General features: G+C 49.4%; 3 protein-coding genes and 1 long non-coding RNA gene across 9 annotated transcripts in view; 1 reads left to right on the top strand and 3 right to left on the bottom strand.

Annotated features, from left to right (window-relative positions):
* Window positions 1–3,836: 3,836 nt before the first annotated feature.
* On the bottom strand, window positions 3,837–7,073 carry Rnf225 (ring finger protein 225). Its single transcript, XM_063252559.1, has one exon. It carries the CDS (start codon window positions 6,528–6,530, stop codon window positions 5,688–5,690), a length of 843 nt encoding a protein of 280 aa, XP_063108629.1. The 5' UTR covers window positions 6,531–7,073; the 3' UTR covers window positions 3,837–5,687.
* Window positions 7,074–7,211: 138 nt separating this feature from the next.
* Window positions 7,212–24,514, bottom strand: part of Rps5 (ribosomal protein S5) — an 82,556-nt gene continuing 65,253 nt past the window's right edge. Inside the window, exons 1-6 of one of the 4 annotated variants that reach the window (XM_003467193.5) lie at window positions 12,160–12,291; window positions 11,315–11,423; window positions 8,158–8,367; window positions 7,935–8,063; window positions 7,408–7,506; window positions 7,212–7,331 (exon numbers count right to left, since the gene is read on the bottom strand). In XM_003467193.5, the coding sequence (XP_003467241.1) occupies window positions 7,263–7,331; window positions 7,408–7,506; window positions 7,935–8,063; window positions 8,158–8,367; window positions 11,315–11,422 (615 nt within the window). In that variant the 5' untranslated portion in view covers window position 11,423; window positions 12,160–12,291 and the 3' untranslated portion in view covers window positions 7,212–7,262. Of the gene's footprint in view, window positions 7,332–7,407; window positions 7,507–7,934; window positions 8,064–8,157; window positions 8,368–11,314; window positions 11,424–11,580; window positions 11,721–12,154; window positions 12,292–24,514 lie in introns of those variants that run through there. The other 3 variants (XM_063252561.1, XM_063252560.1, XM_063252562.1) reach the window with 3 other exon arrangements.
* LOC134476836 (uncharacterized) lies at window positions 12,443–22,170 on the top strand. 3 transcript variants are annotated; one of them, XR_010048599.1, is made up of 3 exons: window positions 12,443–12,915; window positions 19,134–20,625; window positions 21,847–22,170. It is a non-coding gene; the product is annotated as an uncharacterized LOC134476836 (long non-coding RNA). The 3 variants fall into 3 exon arrangements; XR_010048600.1 differs by having other exon boundaries at window positions 21,861–22,170; XR_010048598.1 differs by having other exon boundaries at window positions 19,134–19,349; window positions 20,534–22,170.
* The window catches only part of Znf8 (zinc finger protein 8), a 55,887-nt gene continuing 51,851 nt past the window's right edge, over window positions 20,479–24,514 (bottom strand). The window contains exon 5 of the mRNA XM_063252550.1: window positions 20,479–22,642. The gene's annotated coding sequence lies outside the window, so the exon portion shown is untranslated. The remainder of the gene's footprint in view (window positions 22,643–24,514) is intronic.

A 24,514-nucleotide genomic window follows, 5' to 3' on the forward strand; every position in this document is an offset into this window, starting at 1 on the left:
TCAAATACTCCTATAATATACAGGGTTCCAGGTACCAGAGCAGAAAGATGATACAGGTCACAAAAGGCATTGTGGCAGACATGTAGTACCCGTCTGTAATCCCAGAACTCAGGAGATTGAGGCAGGATGATCATTGCAAATTTGAGGCCAGTTTGGGCTACATAGCAAGATTGTCTCAGTGAAACAAAACATTTTTCTGTCAAGGTCTCTTTCTGTCTTGTCTGTCTTTCTCTCCAGAGTTTTGCTATGTGCTTCTGAGTGACTTGTGAGAAATTTAATCTGAGGAACTGCTGCTTAGAAAGAGATGATGAGGAAAACATAAGGGACCCAGGGAACTGTTTGAGGAATGGTTTTCAACTCTTAGGGAATTCAAAACCCTCAAAGATACTAAACTCCTGATTTTGGGAACCTGTTTGATCTTGTCCTGTCTGATTCCCTTGATGATGCATTGACAATGTCTACACTGAAACAATGGTTGAAAGAAAAATGATGGCACACACTGTGACATTATGGAAATACAAACCTCTAAGCTAGGATGATCTTTTTTGTAGTCAAAGGTTGCAAGGAAAACAGTTATATACAGGACACAATTTATATTACTTTATGATGGTCACCCAGAATTAAATACAAGAAAGTGCAGGAAATCTGTCCATAACACTAAAGATTTAGAAATTCCAGCTGAGGGCCTGGATCCCACAGTAATGTCCTGCATGAGTCCAGCTAAAGCCCATGTCAATGCCTTCCAGGAGTCCAACTGGAGGTCTACAGCCCACAAGAATGACTCGCGCCAGTCTGTTTTATTGGTCTACTGGGAAAGCCCAAAGGTCAGCAGTGGAAGCTAGAAAGTCTATGCCAGTGGGATGAAGGAGCTGGGCTGGTAGGTTGAGGGTTCTACACTGTAGCTGAGAAGTCACTCTCAAGAACCATGGCTGTCCTGAAAAGTACCACAGCCATCCTCAGGGACAATGAGATCTTGAGCTCCTCTCATGATGAGAACATGCCAGGAAGCCAGCATAACAAGCTTCTCTTGGAGATTAACAGTACACATCTTCCCCTCTAGAGCCAGGAATCGAGGCTCAATGTAAGGAGCAGAGCTCTCCCAAAGTGAACCATAACCACTCTCAGCACAAGGACCCCAAGCTCCTCCAATGATAATGGCCGAATCCTATCAGGAAAGCCAGCACGACAAGTTCTTCCAGGAAAACTAACGGTTCCAAGAAACATTTAGTAGAACTCTACGCCACAATTGTCCTCTTCATGTCTCCTTTCATGCTGGCAATTTTCCTCAGGTGGGCCATCTACCCTCAGCACCATGCTGATTTAATTCAGCTGGTGTTAAGCGGACCAACAGTTTTTAATCCATAACAGTGCTCTTTGACCCAAAATAGTATTAGATGTGAGCATCAAAGTGGGAAATCTGATAGGGCCCCTCAGACTTGTGGGACAGGAACTTTTTAACAATGTAGCTGTATCAGCCTTTGCATATACAAGTGTAGTTCTCTTAAATTTTTTTTCTGTCTTTTTGAGACAGGGTCTCACTATGCAGATCAGGCTGGTCTTGAGCTCACTTCGTAGCCCAGGCTCGTTTCAAATTTTCAACACCCTTTCTGCCTCAGCCTCCTAAGAGCTGGATCACAGGTGTGCAAAACCGCGCCAAACTTGCATGTATGGTTCTGCTGTATTTGTGGCATAAATCATGCCCAACCACACTGCAGAAGGTTACTATCTACTGGACCAGACTGTAAAATGTTAGTGTGGGCCCGTATAAGAGAGACAAAGACACAAAAATTGTATAAAAGAATACAACTACTCCACAGTTGACACTCAGCTTTTGGATATGGATCCCGAGTCAGTGCCAGTCTGAATAAAGCTGTTCTTGGAAAAAAGACATCACATTCTATTGGTACATAAAATCCTGCAGCACTTCATAGAATACTTTTGCTGATTTATTTACTTGTATAAAAGTGATCCATTTGTAACGTATTTCAGGACTTTATTAATGAACTTGATTTCTGGTGCTGTGTTCAGATAACAATCAGATGGTGTCAGCATTGTATGGTATTCCATTTGTAAATTTACCACAACTTGTAAAACCATGGTATTGTTGATAGGTATTTGAATACATAGTAATTAGGTTTAACATATTAAAGATAGTGTGACTATGGACATTCTGTTAATGCCTCTGGTAAATACTGTATATGTGTTTAAGTGGAATTTCTGGCACATAATGTATGAATATAGTTGGCTTTAGAGTACACAGTACTATAAAACAGAAAATGGTACAATAAATACTCTTTTAATCAGGGGCAAAAAAAAGGAAGGGTCCTCCCAGAAAGGGGAGGCAGATCCCAGTTGACCCCTGGGAGCAAACCACAATCAATTTGGTGAAGGCCCTCAGCCCACGGGGGTCCTCACTCTTATCCATAGATGTACCTGTACTGAAGTCTGATAGAATTAAAATATAATCATAGCCACTTACAAGTGTATTGGCCCTAAACGTATAATTCTAGCTATTAGGGAGGGTGAAGTCTCAAGATTTCAAGTTTGAGGCCACCCTGAGCAACTTAGCTACTTAGGCAAGACTCTTGTCAATGAATAAATAAGGAAGAGTTGGGCTCAGTGTAACCCCTAGATTAAATCGCAGCACAAAAACCATTAAATCATAGTTTATAATCTGTTTATTTTTATTTATTTTTGAGACAGGATTTCACTATGTAGTTCAGGCTGGCCTTGAATTCATTATGTACCCCAGGCTGGCCTCGAACTCAAGGAGCCCTCCTGCCTCAGCCTCCCACTGCTGGGATTACAGGCGAGAGCCACCAAACCCAGTTTTCAGATTGTCATAACTATGGCACAGCAGCAGCGCGGACTTGCGATGGTACCGCCCCTCTCTCAGGTGCCAGCCGCAGCTGTTTCTGGATTCTTTGCTCTGGATCATTTCTGCTCACTGAATAGCCGCGCTTTTCCGCCTCTGGGAGTCCCGCCCCCACACTTTATTTCTGCTGGTAGCACGCGGTGCATTGAGGCCGCTGTCCAGACAGCGGAGCCTGCTGTTGTCAGAACAACGCCATCCTCCGCGTGCTCAGCTGGGCCCTTGGCTGTAGGAAAGCAAATCGCGTCTGAATAGAAACTCCCATTTCGCGGTTCTGATTGGCCACTCATTCACAGCAGTCTTCCCTGCTCTTCCTACCTGGCCAGCACGAATTTGTGCGTTTCAAAAAACTGGACCAGTTAGCAACAACCGTTCACCTTCCCAGTTTCTGATTGGCTCAAAAACCCTTGGCTCGAAAAAAAAAAAAAAAATCACTAGGGGCTGGGGATTTAGCTCAGCGGCATAAGCGCCCGCCTTGCAAGCAGGCAGTCGTGAGTTCGATCCCTGGTACTGATAAAAAGGAAAAAGACAAAAACAAAACAAAACAAAACAAAACAAAAAAAACCTTGGCTCTCTGAGTGTGCCCCCCTGGTGGTCCAAACCCAACGAAAGACCTGCAGTCCAGGAGGTACCCGAGAACAAAGGCAGAGGATCGCAAAGTGAGGCTGCGGGATGCGCAGCGTAATTTCGAAAGCTCCCTGGACGCAAAATTGAACCCACCTCCTGTCCTGCTGGTCAGCCTATGGCATAGTCAGTCTGCACATTGCTGCTCCTTGGGCCCAGCTGCTCCTCTGCTGGCCTCAGCCTGCCACAGGAGGGTGTTCCTAAAGGCCAGGGCCCTCCAAAGGAAAGGCTGGTGGGGTCCCGTGGAATGGAGCCCTCATCCTGGTTGTGGTTTCCCCGCCCCCCGCGCACCCAGTACACAGAAGGCACTCCGTAAATACTTGTAGATAAATGACTTCTGAGAAAGCAGCGGGTTTATTGTTGCCCACGTTCAGAAAGGAGAACCAATCCCCGCCCATATAGGCCCAGGCGCCAGAGCCAGATACCGAGGCCACCCCCTCCACCTAGGAAGAGCGTCCAGCCTGCGGCCCGGTGTCAAGATCCGGGTACCACTGTGAGGGAGTGCACTGGATGTGGAGTGGACGAGGGAGGATGCAACCAAATGTGAAGCCCAGGAGAGGATGGAAGGGGAACCCCATGATCCTGTGCTGCCGATTTCCCGCAGCCCTTGCGAGGGAGGCACTGAGGTAGTACTCTGCAGACACTCATGTGCTTGGCTTCTTTTTAGGAAGGAGAGAACGAGGTCATGGGGTCCCATTGGGAGGTTGCAGAAGCCACAGTAGCCCCTGGGGGGCAGCGAGGGAGGATGCACTCTCTGAGAGTGGTCCAAAAAAGCTGCCTGAAGAAGGGAACCTTGGATCTGTAACCTCAACCACATCTAAAAGCTGGCATTTCGGCAGGTGGCATGGCTCCCACAATGACAAATGGACACAGTGAGGCCAAGTGGTAGCTGCAGGTGGTAGCTTACTAAATCCCTAAGTTAAACACTGCCAGGGAAATTTAGGTCTTAGCAATAACTTGTCTCAAAAAATAAAATAGGGCCGGGGTTGTAGCTCCACGCAAAGGCCGAGGGTTCAATCCCCAGTACTGTAGGACAGAAGATATGTAAGATGATAAATGTGTGTCATTCCTAGACTTTGAGTTGGTAATTTTTTACAGTAACCAGAGAAACCTACCAGGCTATCACTTGTAGACCAAGTTCCCCTATAGTGAGGCTGGGCTATGGCTTCCCAGTGACCCAGTAAGTGCTGCTGGCAACAGGTGTGGCCAGGACCTGGTCCAGAAAAGACATGTCCTGGGACTCCTGATGTTCCTCTGGCTGACACTGGGAAGCAACAGCTTACAACATAAATAGGTCTGTGGACATGCTGGGGCCCAGGCATTCCCAAGCTTCTCATCAGCCACCCGAGATGCTGTCACGCCCTGTCAGTAACCCACTGAGCACCCACTGCATACCATGGCAGGGAAACACAACACATGTAAACAGATTAGATTGCAGCTTCATAGAAGTCTAAGTTTCTGGAAAATGCCAGGAAGGCTTATGGGAGATGACAGGAGACACAGCCCTCTTCTCTGCTGGCTGCTCTGCACTGGGGAGGCTGAAACAAGTGGTAGGATAGGCAGGGCTGCTGGGGCCCTGCAGGAGAAAAGGCAGTCACTGGGGAAGATGGTTCTGGCCATGTGGAAGACAGGCCAGGATCTCTCCAGTTAGTCAGGAAACTTGACTACTGGAAGCCAAGGTGCATCAGGGGAAGTGGAGGTTCCTAAAGCAGTTTGGGAGTCCCTGGGTTCACCCAAACCCCCACTAGGTCACCCTTGCCCCTGGAAGCCTGATTTCCAGGCAAGTGTGCAGGTGATAGCTTGTGTACTTAGACCCAGACTGCAAGTAGTGCACATGGAAGCCCACAGACTGACTGTGGTGCCAGGGAGCAGCAGCCCCAGGACATTTGGATACACGGGTCGATGCTTCCCAGGGCTCTGGGATGACCATGGGTACCACAGCAGTCAGCACACTTCCAAAGGCAGGCTGGGCAACCTTGGCTTCATGGCCATAGTAACTACAGTCCAAGGGATGCTGCAGGTGGGCCCACCGGACCGTGTTCCCAAGAAGCCCCCAGGAATGATGCCATTTCTCCAGTGTGTTTCATGGCTCCTGGGGACAGTCCTGGGGATACCCTTCCAGCAAACCCTCCTTGAGGAAACAGGGGCACTAGGATGACCCAAGGCCACAGACTGGAGGCCAGGACCACTATCAAGTTCCCCTGGCCCTCCCACCACCACGTGCTCTAGGGGTCCAGCCAGGACTGGACTCAGCTCCCCATTCCCCTGGCTCTGCTCCCGGCATCCCAAGCTCTGTTCCCCAAGTCCCAAGCTCAGCTCCCCAGGTGTCCTCTGAGGTCCCTTTTGTGGTCCTCGTTGTCTGGGCTGGGGTCCAGGTCGCCGTGGGCAGCGCCATGAGCTGTGGGTGCGAGGGGCTCCCAGTGCGCGGGATGAGGAAGAAGATGTAGACAGCCGAGACCACGAGTCCTGCGGCCACCAGCGCGGCGAGAGCCACAGCCGCATTGAGCGCCCAGGCCGGGCTGCGGAACGACAGGCGGCGCGACAGCGGGCGGCCCAGGCGCAGCGGAGGCTGGGGTGCCGGTAGTGCACGGCCTTTTCGTGACCCGGAGGGCACGGGTGCGCGCACGTACAGCAGGCCGCGGCGCCGGTCGAAACGCACGGAGCCTCCACGCGGCGTGGAAGCACGCACCTCCCCGGGCAGCAGCACGGTGGGTGTGGGCAGCGCAGGGAGGCCGCGACGCGGCGCAAAGCGGGTGAACGCGCGACACACCGGACAGGACACTCCATCGCCGCCGCCCGCTGTGGCCAGCGACAGGCGAGCTAGGCACTCGAGGCAGAAGATGTGGCCGCAGTCCAGGCGTTTGGGCAGCTTGAAGGCACCATCGAAGGGTGACACGCAGATGAGGCACTCGGTGGGGGACAGCATGGGGCCAGCCCCAGGGCTGCCGTCGTGCTCCTCCTCTGCGTCCTCATCCTCTGCACCCCCTTGAGGGATGCGCGGGCGACGGAGCCATGGTGGCCGAGGGCAGGGCATAGGGAGAAGCACGGAGACCTGCTGAAGAACTGCTTCAGTGGGAATGAATGTCAGATAGCCCAGAAGCAGGAATGGAAGGCCCACGGAGAGGACAGATACTCTCCAAAGTGCCCCTAACGATAGGATATGCACCCAGCAGAGATGGAAGACCGAGACCCACTGACCCACACAGCCCCGACCCGACTTAGCCCATACCTGGGGATGTCTCTTCTGCAGCAGGTTCTGTTCTGACCTGGCTACTGACTTTAGAGGCCAGGTATCTGTGTCCCTCCCCGAGGCTGGGGCCTGGCTGGCACCACCCCCTCGGGGCTCCTGCAGAACCTGTCAGACCACCCTCCCCGCCCCAGGTGAGTAGCAGCCTGATTCGGAGGGCAGTGGTGGCGACAGCACGATGGTGAAATCTCAGGCCCCTGTGCAGTGTCCCTGCTGGTGCTTAAAGAGTGAAGCCAGTAGACACCAGGCCTGATTTCCTCACCTACAGGTGGTTCCAAGGAATAGCCTTCAGAGCATCCCAAAGTCCCCCACAGCTCATGTCAACACCAGGGCCTGCAAAGGTACAGGCAGCCCCACCCTGTGTTCCCAGTGCTTGCTGTACCTGTGACCATCCCTGGCCCTGACTGCAATGGTGTACAATGTGAGTATCGCCAAAGCTTCTGGCCCCCACCCAGACAACACAGCAAATACAGGCAGGACTGCCCCATGGGCACAGTTTATTGGGCAGCAGCTGGAAACTCAGCGGTTGGACTTGGCCACACGCTCTAGCTCATCCTTCTTCTTGATGGCATAGGAATTGGAGGAGCCCTGCAAAGAGACAGATGTTAGTTTGAGGTGCCGAGTGACCCCTTCCCATGCCCACCTCAAAACATACCCCACCCACCTTGGCAGCATTGATGAGCTCGTCTGCCAGGCACTCTGCAATGGTCTTGATGTTCCGGAAGGCAGCCTCCCGGGCACCGGTACACAGCAGCCAGATGGCCTACAGAGTGCAGGGAAGCTCAGCACATGGCCCAACCTCAAAAAAGTGGCTCAACATGTCACCCGCCCCAAGAAAAGACAGGAGGAAGGTAATACCCTGCAAGATAGGTCCCTCTGCCTCTATCTAGTGCACTACCAAAACTGGAAAGCTCTGGTCTTACTCTAATACTTAAAAGTGTTGCTCAAGTAGTAGACAGTCCCAGAAAACAAAAAAAGAATGCTCTCACCAATACCCCTTACATGCTATGAATAGGATAAAACTCAGCTTTAGGGGAGGGGGTAGGTTTTGGGATGGCACAGGCTGGGAATCCAGGAAGCCTTCCTGGAGTGAGGCGTGACAGGAGTGAACCGGTGGACTTGCTCATGCAGGACTCCACCCAACTCTGGTGGCTATTCTTGCCCTGCCACCCACACAGGCCCCAGACCCACCTGATTCACCCGGCGCAGTGGGGACACATCCACTGCCTGCCGCCTCACTGTCCCAGCTCTCCCAATGCGTGTAGAGTCCTCCCGAGGGCCACTGTTGATGATGGCGTTCACCAGGACCTGCAGAGGGTTCTGGCAGAGAAGGGGCCGTGAGCAGATGACACTGGGGTGCCTACTAAAAGCTTGGCATGTGTTGCCACCCAGCACCTTGGCCCCAGAGCGCTACCTCGCCTGTGAGGAGGTGGATGATCTCGAAGGCATGCTTGACGATGCGCACAGTCATGAGCTTCTTGCCATTGTTGCGGCCGTGCATCATCATGGAGTTGGTGAGCCGCTCCACGATGGGGCACTGTGCTTTGCGGAACCGCTTGGCAGCATAGCGCCCTGCGCTATGGGGCAAGTACTTGGCGTACTTCTCTTTCACTGCAATGTAATCCTGGGACGGGGTGCATACAGTCAAGAGGTCTGCCAGGCCCCAGCTACCCACAAACCCTCTGTGCTAGGGGATTACAGGTGTGAGCCCCACTTGCCAAATCACTAAGGGGAACACACTGTTGGTAGAGGCAGCAATCAAGGCAATTTCACAACACTGTTTCCCAACATATACTCTGAATGTTAGGGAACAGACTGCAGTATCTACTGTATAATGCTTAGTAACATCCTTCTCAATTTTTGTTTCTGCAGTACTTGGGACTACTGAGACCCATTCCCACTGAGCTGTTATCACCAGCCCCTTAAAATTTTTTTTAATTTTTGAGCCATGGCCTTCTAATTCAGGCTGGTCCTGAACACTGAAGCAACCTTCCTGTCTCAGTCTCCCAAATGCTGGAATTACAGGCATGCATCACCATGCCTGGTCCTTTTAAATTTTTTGAGCTGGGTGTGGTGGCACATGCCTGTAATCCCAGCACTTGGGAGGCTGAAGCAGGAGAACTGGTTTTAAATTCTAAACCAGGGTTACAAAGTAAGCTCAAGCGCAGCCTGAACTGCATAGCAAGATCTTGTCTCAAAAAGACAAGGAAAAAACAAACGAATAAAACAAAACATCAATTTTTTGAGACTGGGTCTGTCTCACTAATTTCCCAGAACTTATGATCCTTCTGCTTCAGCCTCCTAAAATACTAAGATTACAGGAGTGTCAACCTCAATTTTGATAACATGTTTCTACATGTTGTACAATGTCTTTTATAGAGGGGAACCCCTCCCCCAAGAACCACTATTTTAAAAGAAAGTATCTAGAAAAATCTCAAAAGATATAAAAAGGAAGATGGAATCAAAGAGACTTTGTGTACACCGAGGAGAATGCCACTGATCTTCCCAGAGTGCTGAGGCCACTGTATCACTTGCATGTGAGAATGTATACAAGGTGAGCATGGTGGCAGGTGCTTTCTGGGAGGCTGGGGCAGGAAAACTGCAAGATGAAGCCCAGCCTGGGCTAGCAAACCTGTCAAACAAACAAAACAAAAACAAAAAACAACCAAACAACAACAAAAACCCACCAAACACCAAAAAACCAGTATGGCAATGGGTACATACTAGCAATGTGGGAGGCTGAACTAAGTGGATCATAAGGTTCCAGACTAGCCCAGGCATTGTAGGGAAACTCTGTCTCAAAGTAAAGAGATAAATAACTTAATGGGTAAGACGCTGGGTTCAAGCCCCAGTGAGACAGACAGATGAAGGGATTCTTCAAATTAATAGGAAATGACAGGAAAAGCTGCCTAACATCTACCCTGGAGAGAAACAAAGGCACCAATGCCCCACGAAGGTCTGGCCCACACTGCAGCCCCGCACAGCTGCTCACACTGAATACTCCAGTGCCACATTGCCCTTCATATCTGAGGCTTGACAGCAGAGCAAGGATAACAAAAGTAATTCTTACATTTTTAAAAGGTTATACAAAAGAGGAGACAAAACTGATCTATAAATAATTGAGACCCCCACTGTGACCTGTGATACTAGCAACATTTATCTATCTAGTCTATTAATGAAGTCTGGGAATGACTGGTAGAATATCACATAGCATCCCCAACACCACGACCCCACCCCCCAAAAAGTCTGCAGACCTCTCTAAACAAACCCACAAAGAAAAGTATTAGACATTCAGAATGAAAAATAGCCTCTGGAGTGTTGGGATTATAGGTATGTACCACTGTGCTTAGAAGTTTAATAGAATTTCTAATAAAAATTCTTGTAGGATTTTTTTTGTGCGTTGCAGGGGTATTAGGCCTGAATTATCTTTTAGGCATAGTTCATTAGTCCTATAAGGTCTTTGGAGGCAACAAATATTTTCATTAAAAAAAAAAAAAAAATCGAGGCGTGGTGGGATGTGCCTATAATCTCAGAATTTGGGAGGCTGAAGCAGGAAGATCCCAGCAGGTTGAGGTCAGCGTGAACTAGTGTGTTCAAGGCCAATCTGAACTACAGCATAGTGAGAACCTGTTTTTAAACAAACAAATAAATAAATGAAACAAGGAAGTAAATATGAAACAATTCAGTTTCTACTTATAAAAATGCAAAATACATTTAATAAAGGGAGAGGCAACAAAAGCAATAGTTCCTATAGTCCACAAAAATCATGAAGTTCAGGCAGGAAGAAAAAACCTGCGTTCAATACCACCCCAAAGTAGAAGCACTCACACCAATTCCAAAACTTCATAAAGCTACAATAATTAAGACTGTGCTACTGGCATAAACAGTTATAGTGGTCAATGTGATACAATTCAAGGTTCAGAAATAAACTCATACATCCATGGGCAGGCGATTAAATTTTTACAAGGGTGCCAACATTATACAATTGGTAGGTGTGGGACGATTTGTTACCCACATGGAACACAAATGATGTTGGCTCTTACTTTAAAATGCCTGATCCTACTCCCAGTGAACCCTGAATGTGCTAGACTAGTACTATCTGGGCCTCAAACACTGGATAATTATTTTCCTACTGTAAAGTCAAACCTGACACAGAACAGTATACTAAATACCAAACTCCTCCAGAAGAAACCATCTCATCACAAAAACTGCAGTGCCCCCTGGATAGGACATTATGAAGATCGGAGAGCAGGCAAGTGTTGTGGCACATACCTGTAATCCCAGCGTACTTTGAGGCTGAGGTGGGAGGATCAAAAGTTTGAGCCCAAATTTAGGAGACTTAGGAAACTTACTCTGAGATCCCATCACAAAAACAGAAAAGAGAGAAGGCCCTAAGTTCAGTTCTTATGCGGTGGGGAGAGGAGGACAAGTGGATGTACAAGTCCAGCCACCACCTCTCCTTTCCTTGCCATGGCTTCTATTGTAGACTTTGTGGGCAAAATGCAACTCTTAAGTTCCTCTTGTGGACAAACCTACATCTCTCAGCAGGAAGTCCATCACCTTCTGCTCACCTGCAGGGAAATGTCATTTATCTGTACATCATCAGTGCTCCACTTCCCAAAGAGCTTGATGTCAGGGGTCTCGGCCACGGCCGGTGCTGCTGTCTCCCACTCGGTCATCCTAGAGGGAACGAGGGAAGGGAGAGACGGTCAGAATCCAGGCAGCCCGTGCTCACCTCTCCTAGGGATACCCCATTCCGTGAACGAGGAAGGTGCGTGGGAATGCATGTTTCTCCCAGCTCTTTTAAGAGCACTCAGCAGAAAGCAGCGCTTCTCACCAAGACCCCGGCTGCCCAAGAGCTGGTGGGCGTCTGTCTGGTCAGCAACTGACACGCGCAATCCACTATAACGGGCCGCGAGTGATGCAAACACCCAGACATCACACCGGCCAGAAACCAACCCCAACCATGAAAGTTACATGCTCAATTGACCCTGCGAGAAAAAAAAAGCTGTGAGCGCGACTTTTTCACCCGCACCATGGCCCTGCTGCTAGGCACCTGCACCCATTCTGTGGTGACCGAAGCAAAGGTTTGCTCCCTGGCTCGACACTAGGGGCTGCTATTGAGAAGAAAACGTGTGGAGAACAACGCGTGCGTTAGGGAATTCAGAAGACTGAAACTTTCCGTCCCAGTGCACTGCTAAAGAATTCAAGCTAACGTACGGAGCCGTGCAGGCCGTTAGCCGTGGAGGCGGCCGAGTACAAGCAGCCGAAAAACCCCCGTTCGCGTCCTCTGCTGTGCACCCTTTTCCAGAGAAAGAGGTGAGGCCCTATACTGGAAAGCCTGGCCTTGATGCCGGCCACAGCTCCCACGGAGACCTGGGCGAACCGCGAAGCCCCCACCCCTCCGCAACCTTACGTGAAAGGTGCAGCCGGATCGCCTCGGTCGCACCGCGCAGACCACGCGCCGCCCTGGCAGAGACAGGAAGAGGCCGCGAGCGGCGCGCCGACGCCTTTAAGGAAAGTGAAAACTTCCGGGTCAGAGACGACAGAACGTGCGCGCGCAAGGTCATCCGTCTTCTGGAACCAACCAAGGATGAAAATGAAGGGTCCACCCCGCGGTTGTCGGCGTCCTTAGCGCGTGCGCATTCATGGAAAGCTAACGGGTGTTCGGTAATAGGCATTTGCCCATCCTTTGGGCCTTTGCGCAAGCGCAGAGTTCTCCCAGAAGCCTATTCCGTCATGTCTACTAAGGGCAGAAAACACGCCCCGTTTTTAGACTGCTGCGGCCGACTACCAGTAGCAGTTTATTCGTCACTTTCTCGTTCTTCTCCTCCGTCGTAGCTGCTTTGCGGGCGCGCGCCTGGTTGGAGGAGAGGGGCCTAGTGGTTACGACTGCCTTCCCCTGGTCCTGGGCTCCTCCACTTCTGTACAGGCGTCGCAGGCCGGACGAGGAGGGCTGGGCTCGCTGCGGTGGGAGCGGGATCCGACCCATCTCAGAGTGGGGACCCGGAGAAAGGCAAGGCTAGTCGGCTGGGACCCTTCTGCAGACCCCTCCGGTGCGCATCCCAGGCACTTGCGTCTGCAGACCTGGCTCCCAGGAGCTATGGGCAGGAGGCCCTCTTCATTGGCCACCTAAGGCTGAAAGGAAGCAGATGGCGAACACGGTTTCCAGGTGAAGATCTGTTCCCGACACCGGCTTCTCCCCAACCCCAGAGGTTCCGAGAACTGGCTCTGTAAATGGGTCAAGTTGGGATAGGGTACAGGTCCCCAGCCTCTTCCCCTTTCCGCATGGAAGTGAGGACTTACTCGGATAAGGCTGGTTTATAGCATGTGAGTTGGCCATGGTGCATGTTTGATAATGGACATCTCCATAGACCTTACAAGAGTGGCCCGCCAGCTGACAGAGGGCAGAGGAGGGCGTCCTGGACATGGCTCATAGATGAGGAGAAAGTGGAGAATATTGCATAGATTATTCTCAAGACTCCTTGGCTGACCAGAGGTCTCCAGCCTTCCAAGGCCCCCAGGAAGTTGGAACAAGACCTGGGTCTTATCCATGTCTAGGGCTGCTGATGTTTTCTTCAGGTAATGGGGATCCTGGAGGCCCTATGTAAGGTCTCTCCTAGTACCTTATGTCCGCTCTGAGCTGACCAGTCCCAGCCAAGCCTCCTCATGTCCTAGGACACCCAGGGTACTGTCACCTTCCCCATCTGCCCTTGCAGCTACTCCTACCATCACGTGCTCTGGTGGCCTTCCGATGGCTTTCCACGGCCCTCACTGGCATTTTGGATGCCTCAAAACATCAGCCTAGTTTTCAACCAGTTAGGAATGTGTGGAGTGTGTCTCACTAGTGTGAGATGCTGACAGAAACATTATGTATACACATATGGATATGTATAGGTATATTGAAAAGATAGTTATGTTACTGAATTTTCTGAGATCATTAAAGAGAAAGATTTGTGCTGGTATTATTTAAACAATTGAACGCACATGTCTTGTGCTCTGGGTGAATGATTTGGGGATGACAGTGCACAATATATGTACCATTGCTGCTCCCAAATTGATGTGTTTTGAAATTTTGTTTTCCTTTTTTTCCCTATGAAATAAAATAGATTTGGGGAAAAAAATCCACAAATATGTGGAGTGGGATGTGCCCAGCTGGTAGAGTCAAGCTTAGCTCTGCTAAGTCCCAGATGTGGTCTTAAACACATAGCTAACGCATTGTGGTTTTCTAACCTCGCCACTGTCTGCTCCTATGGACTGCCCTCCTATAGTGGTTTGAATAATGATCCCATAAAAGGATATGTCCATGATGTAATTCCCAGATTCTAAATGTGGCCTTACTGGAGAAGATTCTTTGCAGTTTTTTTGTTTTGTTCTGTTCTGTTCTTGTCACTTGTTTTTGAGACAGGCTCCTGCTATGTAGTCTAGATTGACTTTGAACTCACTAACCCAAACTAGTTTGGAACTTACTGTGCCTCTCCTGCCTCAGCCTCCTAAGTGCTGGGATTATAGTTGCAGATATCATTTAATTAAGCATGTTAAAATGAGATTACCCTAGATTACCAGGTTGAACCTTAAATCCAATGACAGATGTTCTCTAAAAGAGAAGAAAGAGCAAAGTGTGGCAGCACATGCATGTTATCCTAGCACTGGGGGAGGCTGAGGTAAGATTTTTTTTTTTTATCTTTTTGAGACAAGGTCTTGCTCTGTATTTCAGGCTGGCTTTGAATTTACAATGATTCTCCTGCCTCACCCTCCCAAGTGCTGGGCTCAGGTGTATACCACCACACCCACCAGGAACACAAATTTAAATCCCATCAGGAAAATTTGGTGAGACCCAGTCTCAAAATAAAAAGGGGTGGGAGTGTAGCTCAGTGTGAAAGCTTTGGGTTCAATGCCCAGTACCACAAAAAAAAAAAAAAAAAAAAAAAAAAAAAAAGGAGGAGGAGGAGGTCAGGGCCTCTGTGATCCCAGAGGAAGAGGTTGGAACCTGTGGCCCCAAGCTGAGGAATGGATGCTTAGAGCCATCCAAAGCTGGAAGAAGAAAGGAAGGATTCTTCCCTAGGGCCTCCAACTCTTGACACTTCTTTCTCTGCATGAATAAACTGTCATTTTAAGCCATCAAGTTGGTGGTATTATAACAGCCACAAGAAACTAATATACCCCAAATACCCAAAAAACACTGTTGTAGTCAGGGTTTGCAAGGGAAACAGTTTAATACAGGACATATACTTTATAGTATTATTTTAGAATAGTTACCCAAAGAATGAAATAAAGAGTGCAGGAAGTCTGTCCACACACTAAAGACCCAAAGAATCCAGCTGAGGGCCTGGATCCCACACAGTGTTGTTCTGCATGAGTCCAGATGAAGACCTGGGAGCCATGACAGTGCTTAATGCAAGTCTGTTTCACAGGTCTGCACTGGAAAGGCCCAAAGGTCAGCAGTGAAAGCTGGGAAGTCAGTGTTACTGGGATGAAGGATCTGTGCCAAGAGGGTAAGCCAGGAAGTGATGTCCAGAGTAAGGATCAGAGCTCCCCTAAAGTGTGCCACAGCCATTCGCAGTGACAACAAGGTCCTGGGCTCCTCTGACCATGAGAAGCCAAGTTCATATCAGGAAAGAAGCTCGACAAGCTCCTCCAGTAGAACCAACAGCACCACTTCTTCCTCTCTAGGTCTCCTTTTCATGTTGTTGGCAATAGTCCTCAGGGGGGCCCTCCACACCCAGCACCATGCTGCTTCAGTTCAGCTGGGTGTCACAAGTTGCCCACCAATTGCCTACAGTCACCCTCTGCCATCTTTGGCCTTTTCTTTCTTGTCACTTTCTTAGAGAGACTTCATGACAAGCTAAAGGTGACAATTTAGGATGTCATACCTCCTACCTCCTTTCCTGGCCACCTCCTAGCCAGTCACCCACAGGTAGGGCCCTCCCTGAGTCCAGGAGGACATTTATAGATGTCTAGGAGTCATATCATTTACCTTTCAGAACAAACTTAAAAGGTAGACATCCTATTTATGTACTCATGGGGGTCTGATGAGGTGAAATAATCTGTCCAGGGTGACCCAGCAAAGGGGGAAAGGGGCTCTTCAGGTCCCTGGACAGAGTGTGACCTGTCCCACCTGAGCTGGCCTCTCCTCTCTGCACTGTCTGCTGTGCTGTGCTGAGGTGCCTGCACATACAAAATGCCCATCATGGGCCAGGGATAGAGCTCAGTGGTACAATGGCTGCCTGGCAAGCTCAGGGTCTTGAGTTCAAGTCCCAGTGCCCCCTGCCCAAGTACCCATCAGCTTCAGTTGATCCTTTCCCGAGTCTGGCATGACCCAGACCCAGGAAGGATTCTTCTTCTGAGTCTCCTCCCTCTTCAGAGGAAACACCACCCATCCAGCAACCTTGACTTACAATTGTGAGAGGCTGGCCTGGACCCCAGACCTCTACTAGAGAAACAAGGCCAGAGAACAAGGGGTGTGCTCACTTTAGGATAGCCGCTGTCTCCTCCTAGCCTTTGGGCGGCCTCTATGACTGCACAGCCACTGAGTATTGTCCTCACTGGGCTGCCAGCAGTGGGTAGCTTGCTCCAATTTGTTTGAGGAAGGAAAATTCTGGAGCTGCATCAGTGACAGGTGCCCAAGGCTGGCCCCTTGCTGGGCAGCCTGACAGTGGGCCCCCCCCCCCCCCAGGTTTCTAGTTTGTGCAGCTGTAAATTGGTACCATGTATTATCTGGGTGTGAGAGAGAGAGTGTACTTGGGCAGAGATGATGGATGGCATTATCTCCCCTCACTTGGGGCACCAAGAATAGAGGAGGCTGGGGGTGCAGTGCAATGGTTAGTTGCTTGCAGGATCTTGGTACTGACCACACGCACACACATATGCAGCCCTGCAGCAACTCTGGGCATGAAGGTTCCTGAAGATCCAAACACTAGGAATTTGGCCCGGTCCATGCTGCCATTTCCTTCTGAAGCTAGCTTCCCCTGTTCCCATCTCCCCACGTGTAAAGGGACAGGCGGCTGTGGCCCATCACAATTTAACATGACACTAAGAATCAATCTGTTTAGCTTGTAGCCACCAGGGACTCCAGGATGCTTCCTGGTTTCAGGGTTTTGCAGAGCTCACCCAGTTCCTCCTTGGATGCACACTTGAATTTATCCCTGTATGTTCATTTGGCTGGAACCAATCTCCTCCCATTGGGCCCAGGAAGATGGGGCCCTTCCCAGTTAGACGGTGCCTGTATCCTGCAGGCTCTGCTTCCTAGTTGTGAGCTTACAGGTGGTGCCCAAAGGAGAGGACACAGGACAGGCTTTGGCATCCTGGGCACCTGAGTGTCCATGCCTTCCCGTCACTGCGAGCCACCCAATCTGCTGCTTCAGTTCCTTTCCTTTTATTATTTATGTATTTAGCAGTACTGGGGACTGAACCCATTAGCTATACTCCCTCTCCTGCTTTGCTTGTTTTGGCTATTTCTCAGAAACAGAAGCATACAATACTTGCCCTTTGCTCTCTGGCTCTAAGATTGGTGCACTGAGCTACCTTGCCCAAGTTCAGTCCTTCCTGGACAATCCTTGCCTCTCCCTTGTGCCATCGGTACTGTTTCTCTCATCAGAGTCTTGTGACTGCACCACTACTGCCCTTTTGTCTTGTGCATTACAAGTCAATTAACAGCATCTGTTCTAGTTTATATCTAGCTGTGCACCAAAGCCTTGTGCTCATAGCTGGGTTGAGGGAGGTGATTAGGACATAAGAGTATAATACGCATCACTAGATTAGTCTACTGACCGCTAAGTGTAATATTGGAAAATGAAGCCTGTGGCCACTGGGGGCATGGCCTGGAAAGGTCTATCTCCCTTCTCCCTTGATCACTCTCTGCTTCCTGCTGCTAAGCTATGAGCAACCCTCCTCTGCCACACTCCTGTGCCATGCTGGCCTGCCTTGGAGCCAGCTGTTATGAATGGAAACCTCTGTCAACTGTGAACAAAAATAAGCCTCTTCTTACAGTTGTGGGTGTCAGATTTGTGTTTCAGCAAGACCTTGACTCATGGTTGCTGGTACTTTCACTCATCCCCTAGCTGTGAAAACCCAAAGTATCTCCAGAAATTGCAAAATGACACCAAGCACAGATCCACTAATTTACATCAACTCACTTGTTTTTTTTAACTTAGATCATCTATTGAAAGGGAAACTTGATAGCACCACTCAAAACAAAGCCAGCATCACATAAGCTTCCAGAAAGGACTATTGTAATTGAAGAATGTGTGATGTTGAAGGCAGAGAGGTTGTGAACCTGAGGCCTGCCCTTCCTCTGCACAAAAGAAAGAAAGACCATGGGTAAAAAATGTCACTCCCTCCTACCTGGACCCTCCTAGGGACTATATTAGTTTCCTGTTTGCTGCTATAACAGGTTACCACAAATGTGGCAGAAACCAACACACATTGTGTGTGTGTGTGTGTGCAGTAGTACTGGAGACTGAAATCAGGGATGCTCTACCACTGAATTACCTCCTGAACATTTTTTATTTTTTACTTTTGAGACAAGCCACACTAAATCACAAAGTTGCCCAGAGTGACCTGAAAATCAAGAGCCTCCTGTCTCAGCCTTCCAGGAAGCTGGGATTACAGATGTGTATCTCCATAACCCTGGTGGATGCACATTATCTGGTGGTTTAGAAGTCACACTCGCTGGGCGTGGTGGCTCACACCTGTAATCCCAGCACTGGGGAGGCTGAGGCAGGAGGATCATTGTGAGTTCGAGACCAGCCTAGGCTACAAAGTGAACTCAAGGCCAGCCTGAACTGCATAGTGAGACCCTGTCTCAAAAAGAAAAAAAAAAGTCACATTCAAAAATCTGGGAATGTGAGAGGAGGAGGACCTAAGTTCGGGATGGCAAGGAGGTGGTCTCCAACCACCCCACCTACGGAGCTAGTTGCCTTCTGCTCTTGCTGAAATTCCTTACTGTATCTCTCTCCTTTTTACAGTTTTCAAGATTCTTGAGGTAGGGCTGTAAATGTGGTTCCATAGAACCCTCAACACATCTTCCCTACAATAAAAGGTTGCTTTTCTTTATGGTACTGGGAACTAAACTTGTAGAGAACTCAGCTACAAGTCAGCTCTTTTTAAAAATTTTTTTAAATTTTGAAACAGAGCCTTGCTAAACACCTAATTTGTCCAGGCTAGGATCCAGCTTTCAATGCTCTGCCTTAGACTCTGAGGGTGCTGGATTTAAAGGCGCGCGCCGTCTAGTGGAGCAAGGCTGGGACAGCAGGCGCTCGTACCGAGGCCATCTCCTTGACCTCGATGCACGCTTGCGCACCTCTGACTCAATTGTCAGGACTTCGGGAGGTTTTCCCGGGCTTCCCAGTCGGCTTGGGAGCTGTTGCAGTTAAATTACGTTTTCCACAGGGCCCAGCGCGACTCTCGTTGGCACTCACGGTGGTGCCCAGTCCACAGCGCCAAGGCGCCAGAGGAAGGCTCCGCCTCGCGTATCGGAAGTGACATTCTGCGTGGACCTGGAGCTCAGCCTTCTAGGGGTTCCAGCGGGAGCCGCCCTTCCATCCAGGCTCACGGTCTGAGGGAGTGCTATAGCACACTTCCAGCCCGCACGCACGGTCCTGACAGGTTCGGGCGCTCGAGCCATTGGCTCCTTCGGGTCCAAACTGGGCGCCGTACGGAAGGCCGTGAGGGGAGGTCTCTTGCTGCTCATGACTCCTGGCGATCCCTGAGCCCCATCCCAGTGCAGCCCTGGCCTTGTGCCCTCCGCCCCTGGCCGTGGTGGCCGCGCCGCAGCCGGGGGCCCTAGGGGTCTGCGCACGGCAGTGGTTGGTGCTGCCGCAAGCTGGCGAGGGCTCCCGCACGTCCTCATCCCACACCCTCAGCTCAAGGCTTCGTCTTGTTGGTGGAAGCCAGGCCCTTCCCTGGACACCGGGCTTCTCCCGATTATGGTCCAGGCACTAAGGGGTCCCCTGTGTTCTCAGTGAAAGGATTTTGCCCTAAATGAGACGCTGTAGTGGTGGGAGGCGAAAGGTCATCTTCCCTACCCCTAAGCAATTTACCTGTGGCACGAAATAAATTCCAATGGGCTAGTTGTGCATCAGTAATGTCCCTTAGGCTCCACCCCAAACCTAAGCTACTTGTATGCCTCCACACCATGTGTCTGGCAGAGAGAAAGCCAGACCCCAGAGGTCATGGAGTCTCTCTCCGCATTCTTAAAATAAAGGCCACTTTTATTTCATATTTCTTATCTTTTTAGCCGCACCAAGAATTTACTCAGTGGCTAGGGTCAGTGGCTAGACAAGCCCCAACCCCTCTGTTCTATCTGGGGGTGCTGGACTAGTCTCTAGCTTTCTGTGGCTGGTGACAGTCAGGCCTGACCTGAGACCTAGGCTGCTCACTACAAACAGTAGACTGTCCAGTAATGACCACAGCCTGACCTCTGCAAATGAGAAGGACCAAAAAGAAGTTTAGGGCCAGCCCTGAAGTCCTCTTGGCACCATTTCTGAATACACACCTGTGCTGATGCAGTTTTGACTTCAAACCCTTCATCCCAACTCTTTGAAATTCCGACCCTAATCCAAACATCCTGTGCATACTCAGATTTCCCTTCAGATATCTGCTGATACTGCTCCGATGTCAGCCAGCCTGCAGGTAGATGGAATAAATCTGATCTTTCCCATCGCCTGGGTCTCTTGGGATGTTGCCACACAGTGTTATTACCTATCATAAGCTGGATGACTTAATACAACAGAGATTTATTTGCTTTTTTATAATAGTATGAATTTTATTTTTCTAATTTTATTTTAAAGAGATTAAGACAAAAGAGGACATAACAAGGCAGATCAGATCAGAACAATGCAAGTAACACAGCATTTTACAACAAGAAAACTCAAAATTAACAGTAAGTACCATAATGTCTCCTTCTTTGAAATAGCTGAGCAAGAGATTTATTTTCACAGGTCTAGAGTTGGGCCTGGGTAGCACATACTCATAATTCCAGTAGTTTGGGAGGCTGAGGCAAGAGGGTTACCATAAATTCAACACCAGCAAGGACTACATACTGAGTTCAAGACCAGTCTGCACTACACAGTGAAGCCCTGTCTCAAAACACCAAAATAAATAAATAAAATGATAAGTTCAAGTCCAGCCTGGGCAAGTGAACACTTAGTGAGACCCTGTCTCAAAATAAAGTTGTATGTGTGAGGGGACAAGGTATTTGTCATACTGTGTGCCAGAATCATTGCCTCTCTGATCTCTGGTAGCTCCAGGTTTTCTTCAGAATGTGGGTGTGTCTCTCCAGGCTGGCCTCCAAATTCACATGTCCTCCTCTTTGTATCAGAATTCTCAGTCTCCATCTCATAAGGACACTTGTTGAAGCCAGTCATGGTGATACATGCCTATAACCTCAGCACTTGGGAGGCTGAGGCAGGAGGGTCACTGAAGCCGGCCTCAACTACATAGCAAGTTCAAATTCAGCTTGAACTACAAAGCAAGGTCCCCCAAAAAAAGATCTCAAAAAAAAAGTTGTTTTTGGATTTAGGATTCACTTGGATTATTCAGGATGATCTATTGTCAAGATACCTACATCTGCAAAGAACCTTTGCCAAATTACATATATTCCAGATTGTGTTTTTCTTTCTCTCTCTCTCTCCCTCCCTCCCCTCTCTCTTTTTCCTTCTCTTTTTGAGACAGGGTCTTGCTATATATCTGACGCTGGCTTCAAACTTGTGATCCTCTTGCCTTAGCCTCCCAAATGTTGGGATTACAGGCCACCTATCCATGGACTGTATGGGAATCAGTGACTGTCTTTGTGGTTAGAAGTCTTCTCCACTCCAGGGTGTTGTCAGGCTTGGAGTCCTGGAGGCTCTGGAGATTGTGCTGGGCATTGGCCCAGGGCCCTGTTCTTTCCTTGACGTGCAGACTGGGCATGAGAACAGCAGCTCCATCCAGCATTATGGCCTGGTGTGTGGCTGGAGCTAGAACTTGGCTGCAACAGGACAGAAGCCTGAGCTGCAGGTCGGCTCTTGATGGAGAGCCTGGAGCCGTTGTGGAGCTCCAGATTCCCTCACACCACCAGCCCAGTGGTGTCTTTGTTCCTGTGAGCTTTCTGAAAGCTCTGCAGTTGACCTTCTACAGGGTTTTCCTTGGAAGCAAAGTGAGGACTGGAGACCTCAGTGCCCAGAGAGAGGCCTCCAGCCCCAGCTCACTCGTGCCTGTGATGTGGAACCTGACCTGACCATTGCAGCTTGCTCCTGAAGGCAACATGGAAAACATCAGCACCTTCACTGAACCTCACTCTGTGAAGTAGGGCATGGTGATACATGTGTAACCCTCATGATTCCAGAGGCAAGGGGGCAGGAGCATCATAAATTTAAGCCCAGCCTGGGCAATTTAGGGAGACCCAACTCAAAATATAAAATAAAGGGCTTGTATGTTGCTCAGTGCAGCGGTCCTTGGTTCAATCCTCAATCCCATCACCAAAGCAAAGAAAACCCACCTCACTGTGTGCACAACAGTAGTAACCTCGGGTGGAGCCTTGACTCAGCCTCAGCAGTCTGTTACTCCACGGATCCTATGAGCATTGATTACCGAATCCTCCAGTAGGTGAGGGCTGGGTGTGGCCAGTGGGGTGGCACAGAATGTGGGGAGGCAGGGCTTGAATGGGAGGGGGCTTACTCCACTTCTTGCTGGGTGGATCAGGGGTGCTGGGTGACTTATAACTGTGTGCACACACTTTAGTATCGCTGACCCTCACCTGCATGCTGTGGTCTTGTGAAATTGACCCAAGGACTGAAGCAGAAGGATGTGCTTCTGGGTGGAAGGGCAGCTCCAAAGGACACTCCTCGCTTGTTGCTGCTCTCAAGACATGTCCTCCAGCTCCCGGGTTCCAGCAGTCTCCTGTCTCAGGTTCCCAAGTGCTGTGGGGGTTTCCAAAGAGTCAGAACATCAAACATGCAGAAAATAAAAATAACACAGCTGGCCACTGGGCTGTCCATCCTGCCCACAGTGTGCAGTTGCACACTGGTTTCTTGCATTCTTTGCAAGTTCTGCATTTTGGGGCTCTTGCTAATGCTCTTGTACCCTGGCAAAATCAGCAAGGTCAAGCTGGATAGATAGGCAGTCACCACAGGGGCAACTGCCAAGGGTCCTGAGGGGGAACAGGCCCTCTCTGAGCACACAGGGTCTGTACTAGAGCATGAATTTTCCACTTAGAAATTTCCCCAGGGGACTCCTGCACCTCACCATCCGTGTACACAGGAGGGGCTGGGCGGACCTATATCCGCCTCCCTGTGTGTCTGGAGGACTGAGGATATCTCAGCAAGCAGGGGAGCATCGCAGGTTCCAGAGGCCCCTCGGCCTGTAGTAAGTGCTCAGCGCACTCTGCCCAAAGCCCACACTGTTTGGGACCCTCCAGGCTTCTGGGTGCAGTGAAGTGGATAAGTGGTTTGAAGCATCTACATCCGCCTCCCCATCCCGGCTGTGCTTGGAGAACTGTGGAGCTTCCAACAAGTAGGCGGGCACAGGCTATCCCCAGAGACCAGCCTATTTGAGATTCCTGGACCTCACCATCAGTGTGCAGAGGAGGGGCTGGGCGGATCTGGGGCACCTACATCCACCTCCCCATGTGTCTGGAGGACTGTGGATACCTCAACAAGCAGGGGAGCATCGCAGGTTCCAGAGGCCCCGCGGCCAGTGGTAGTGCTCAGCACACACTGGCCAAAGCCCAGACTGTTTGGGACCCTCCAGGCTTCCAGGTGCAGTGAAGTGGAGAGGTGGGTTTGAGGCATCTACACCCGCCTCCCCATCCCAGCTGTGCTTGGAGAACTGTGGAGCTTCCAACAAGCAGGGGGGCGCACCGTGTCCCTGAAGCCGAGCTTATCTGGAACTACAGAGTTCTAAACAGGCAGAAGAGGGCTATTGGTTCCACAGGCCCAGTGGCTTGGGGTAACGGGGTGCCAGAGTCTCAGGAGCTGCGAACATAGAAGGGGATTTCCAACAGACCTTGAGGAAGCTTTCAAAAAACATTTGAAACACAGAAATGTAGGAAAATGACAAAACAAAAGACCAAATGACAACCTCAAACCTCCAGCCCATCTCAAGAAACCCTAGGAGCAATGTATATAGGAGAAAATATATGCCATTCACCTCAAATATCGGACACAATAGCTACTGAAATTAACAAGCAACTCCAGGAAGCTTTAAAGAAATTCAAACTCGAAATAATCTCCCAGGTAAAAGAAGAAATGATAAAAGAAATGAAAGAGATTCTGAATACATCTAAAGAAAACACAGTTTAAAAATTGGAGAAACTAAACAAAAAGATAGAATCCCTAGATGAGCAATATAAGAAACAAACAGAATACATAATGCAGATGAACAGAGATATACAGGAAATAAAAAACTCCACTGAAAGTTGTAAAAACCGCCTCAATGAAAGTGAAGATAGAATTTCAGACCTCGAAGACAGGATTGCAGCTAGTGAACAGGAAAGGAAAGATCTTTTAAAAATAACAAGGAATCAGGAAACAACAATTCAACAAATGCAAGATGATGCAAAGAAAAATAACATAAGAATGATAGGGATTAATGAAAAAAGAGACAACATAAAGGATGTCAAGAGGATATTTAGAGAAGTAATAGCTGAAAATTTCACAAGCATGAGATCAGAAAATGACACCAAGATCAGTGAAGCATATAGAACTCCAAATAGTCATAACCAAAATAAAACTACACCCAGACATATAATAATCACCATCCCAGAAATCCAACACAAGAATAGATTATTAAAA

The sequence above is a fragment of the Cavia porcellus genome, unplaced genomic scaffold (genome assembly GCF_034190915.1).
Source record: "Cavia porcellus strain 051 isolate PalLab524CR breed Dunkin Hartley unplaced genomic scaffold, mCavPor4.1 scaffold_7, whole genome shotgun sequence".
Classification (NCBI taxonomy): Eukaryota; Metazoa; Chordata; class Mammalia; order Rodentia; family Caviidae; genus Cavia; species Cavia porcellus.

Excerpts from the sequence above, each read along its gene's own strand:
- Rnf225 (XM_063252559.1), bottom strand. The coding sequence starts at position 6,530 with ATGCCCTGCCCTCGGCCACCATGGCTCCGTCGCCCGCGCATCCCTCAA.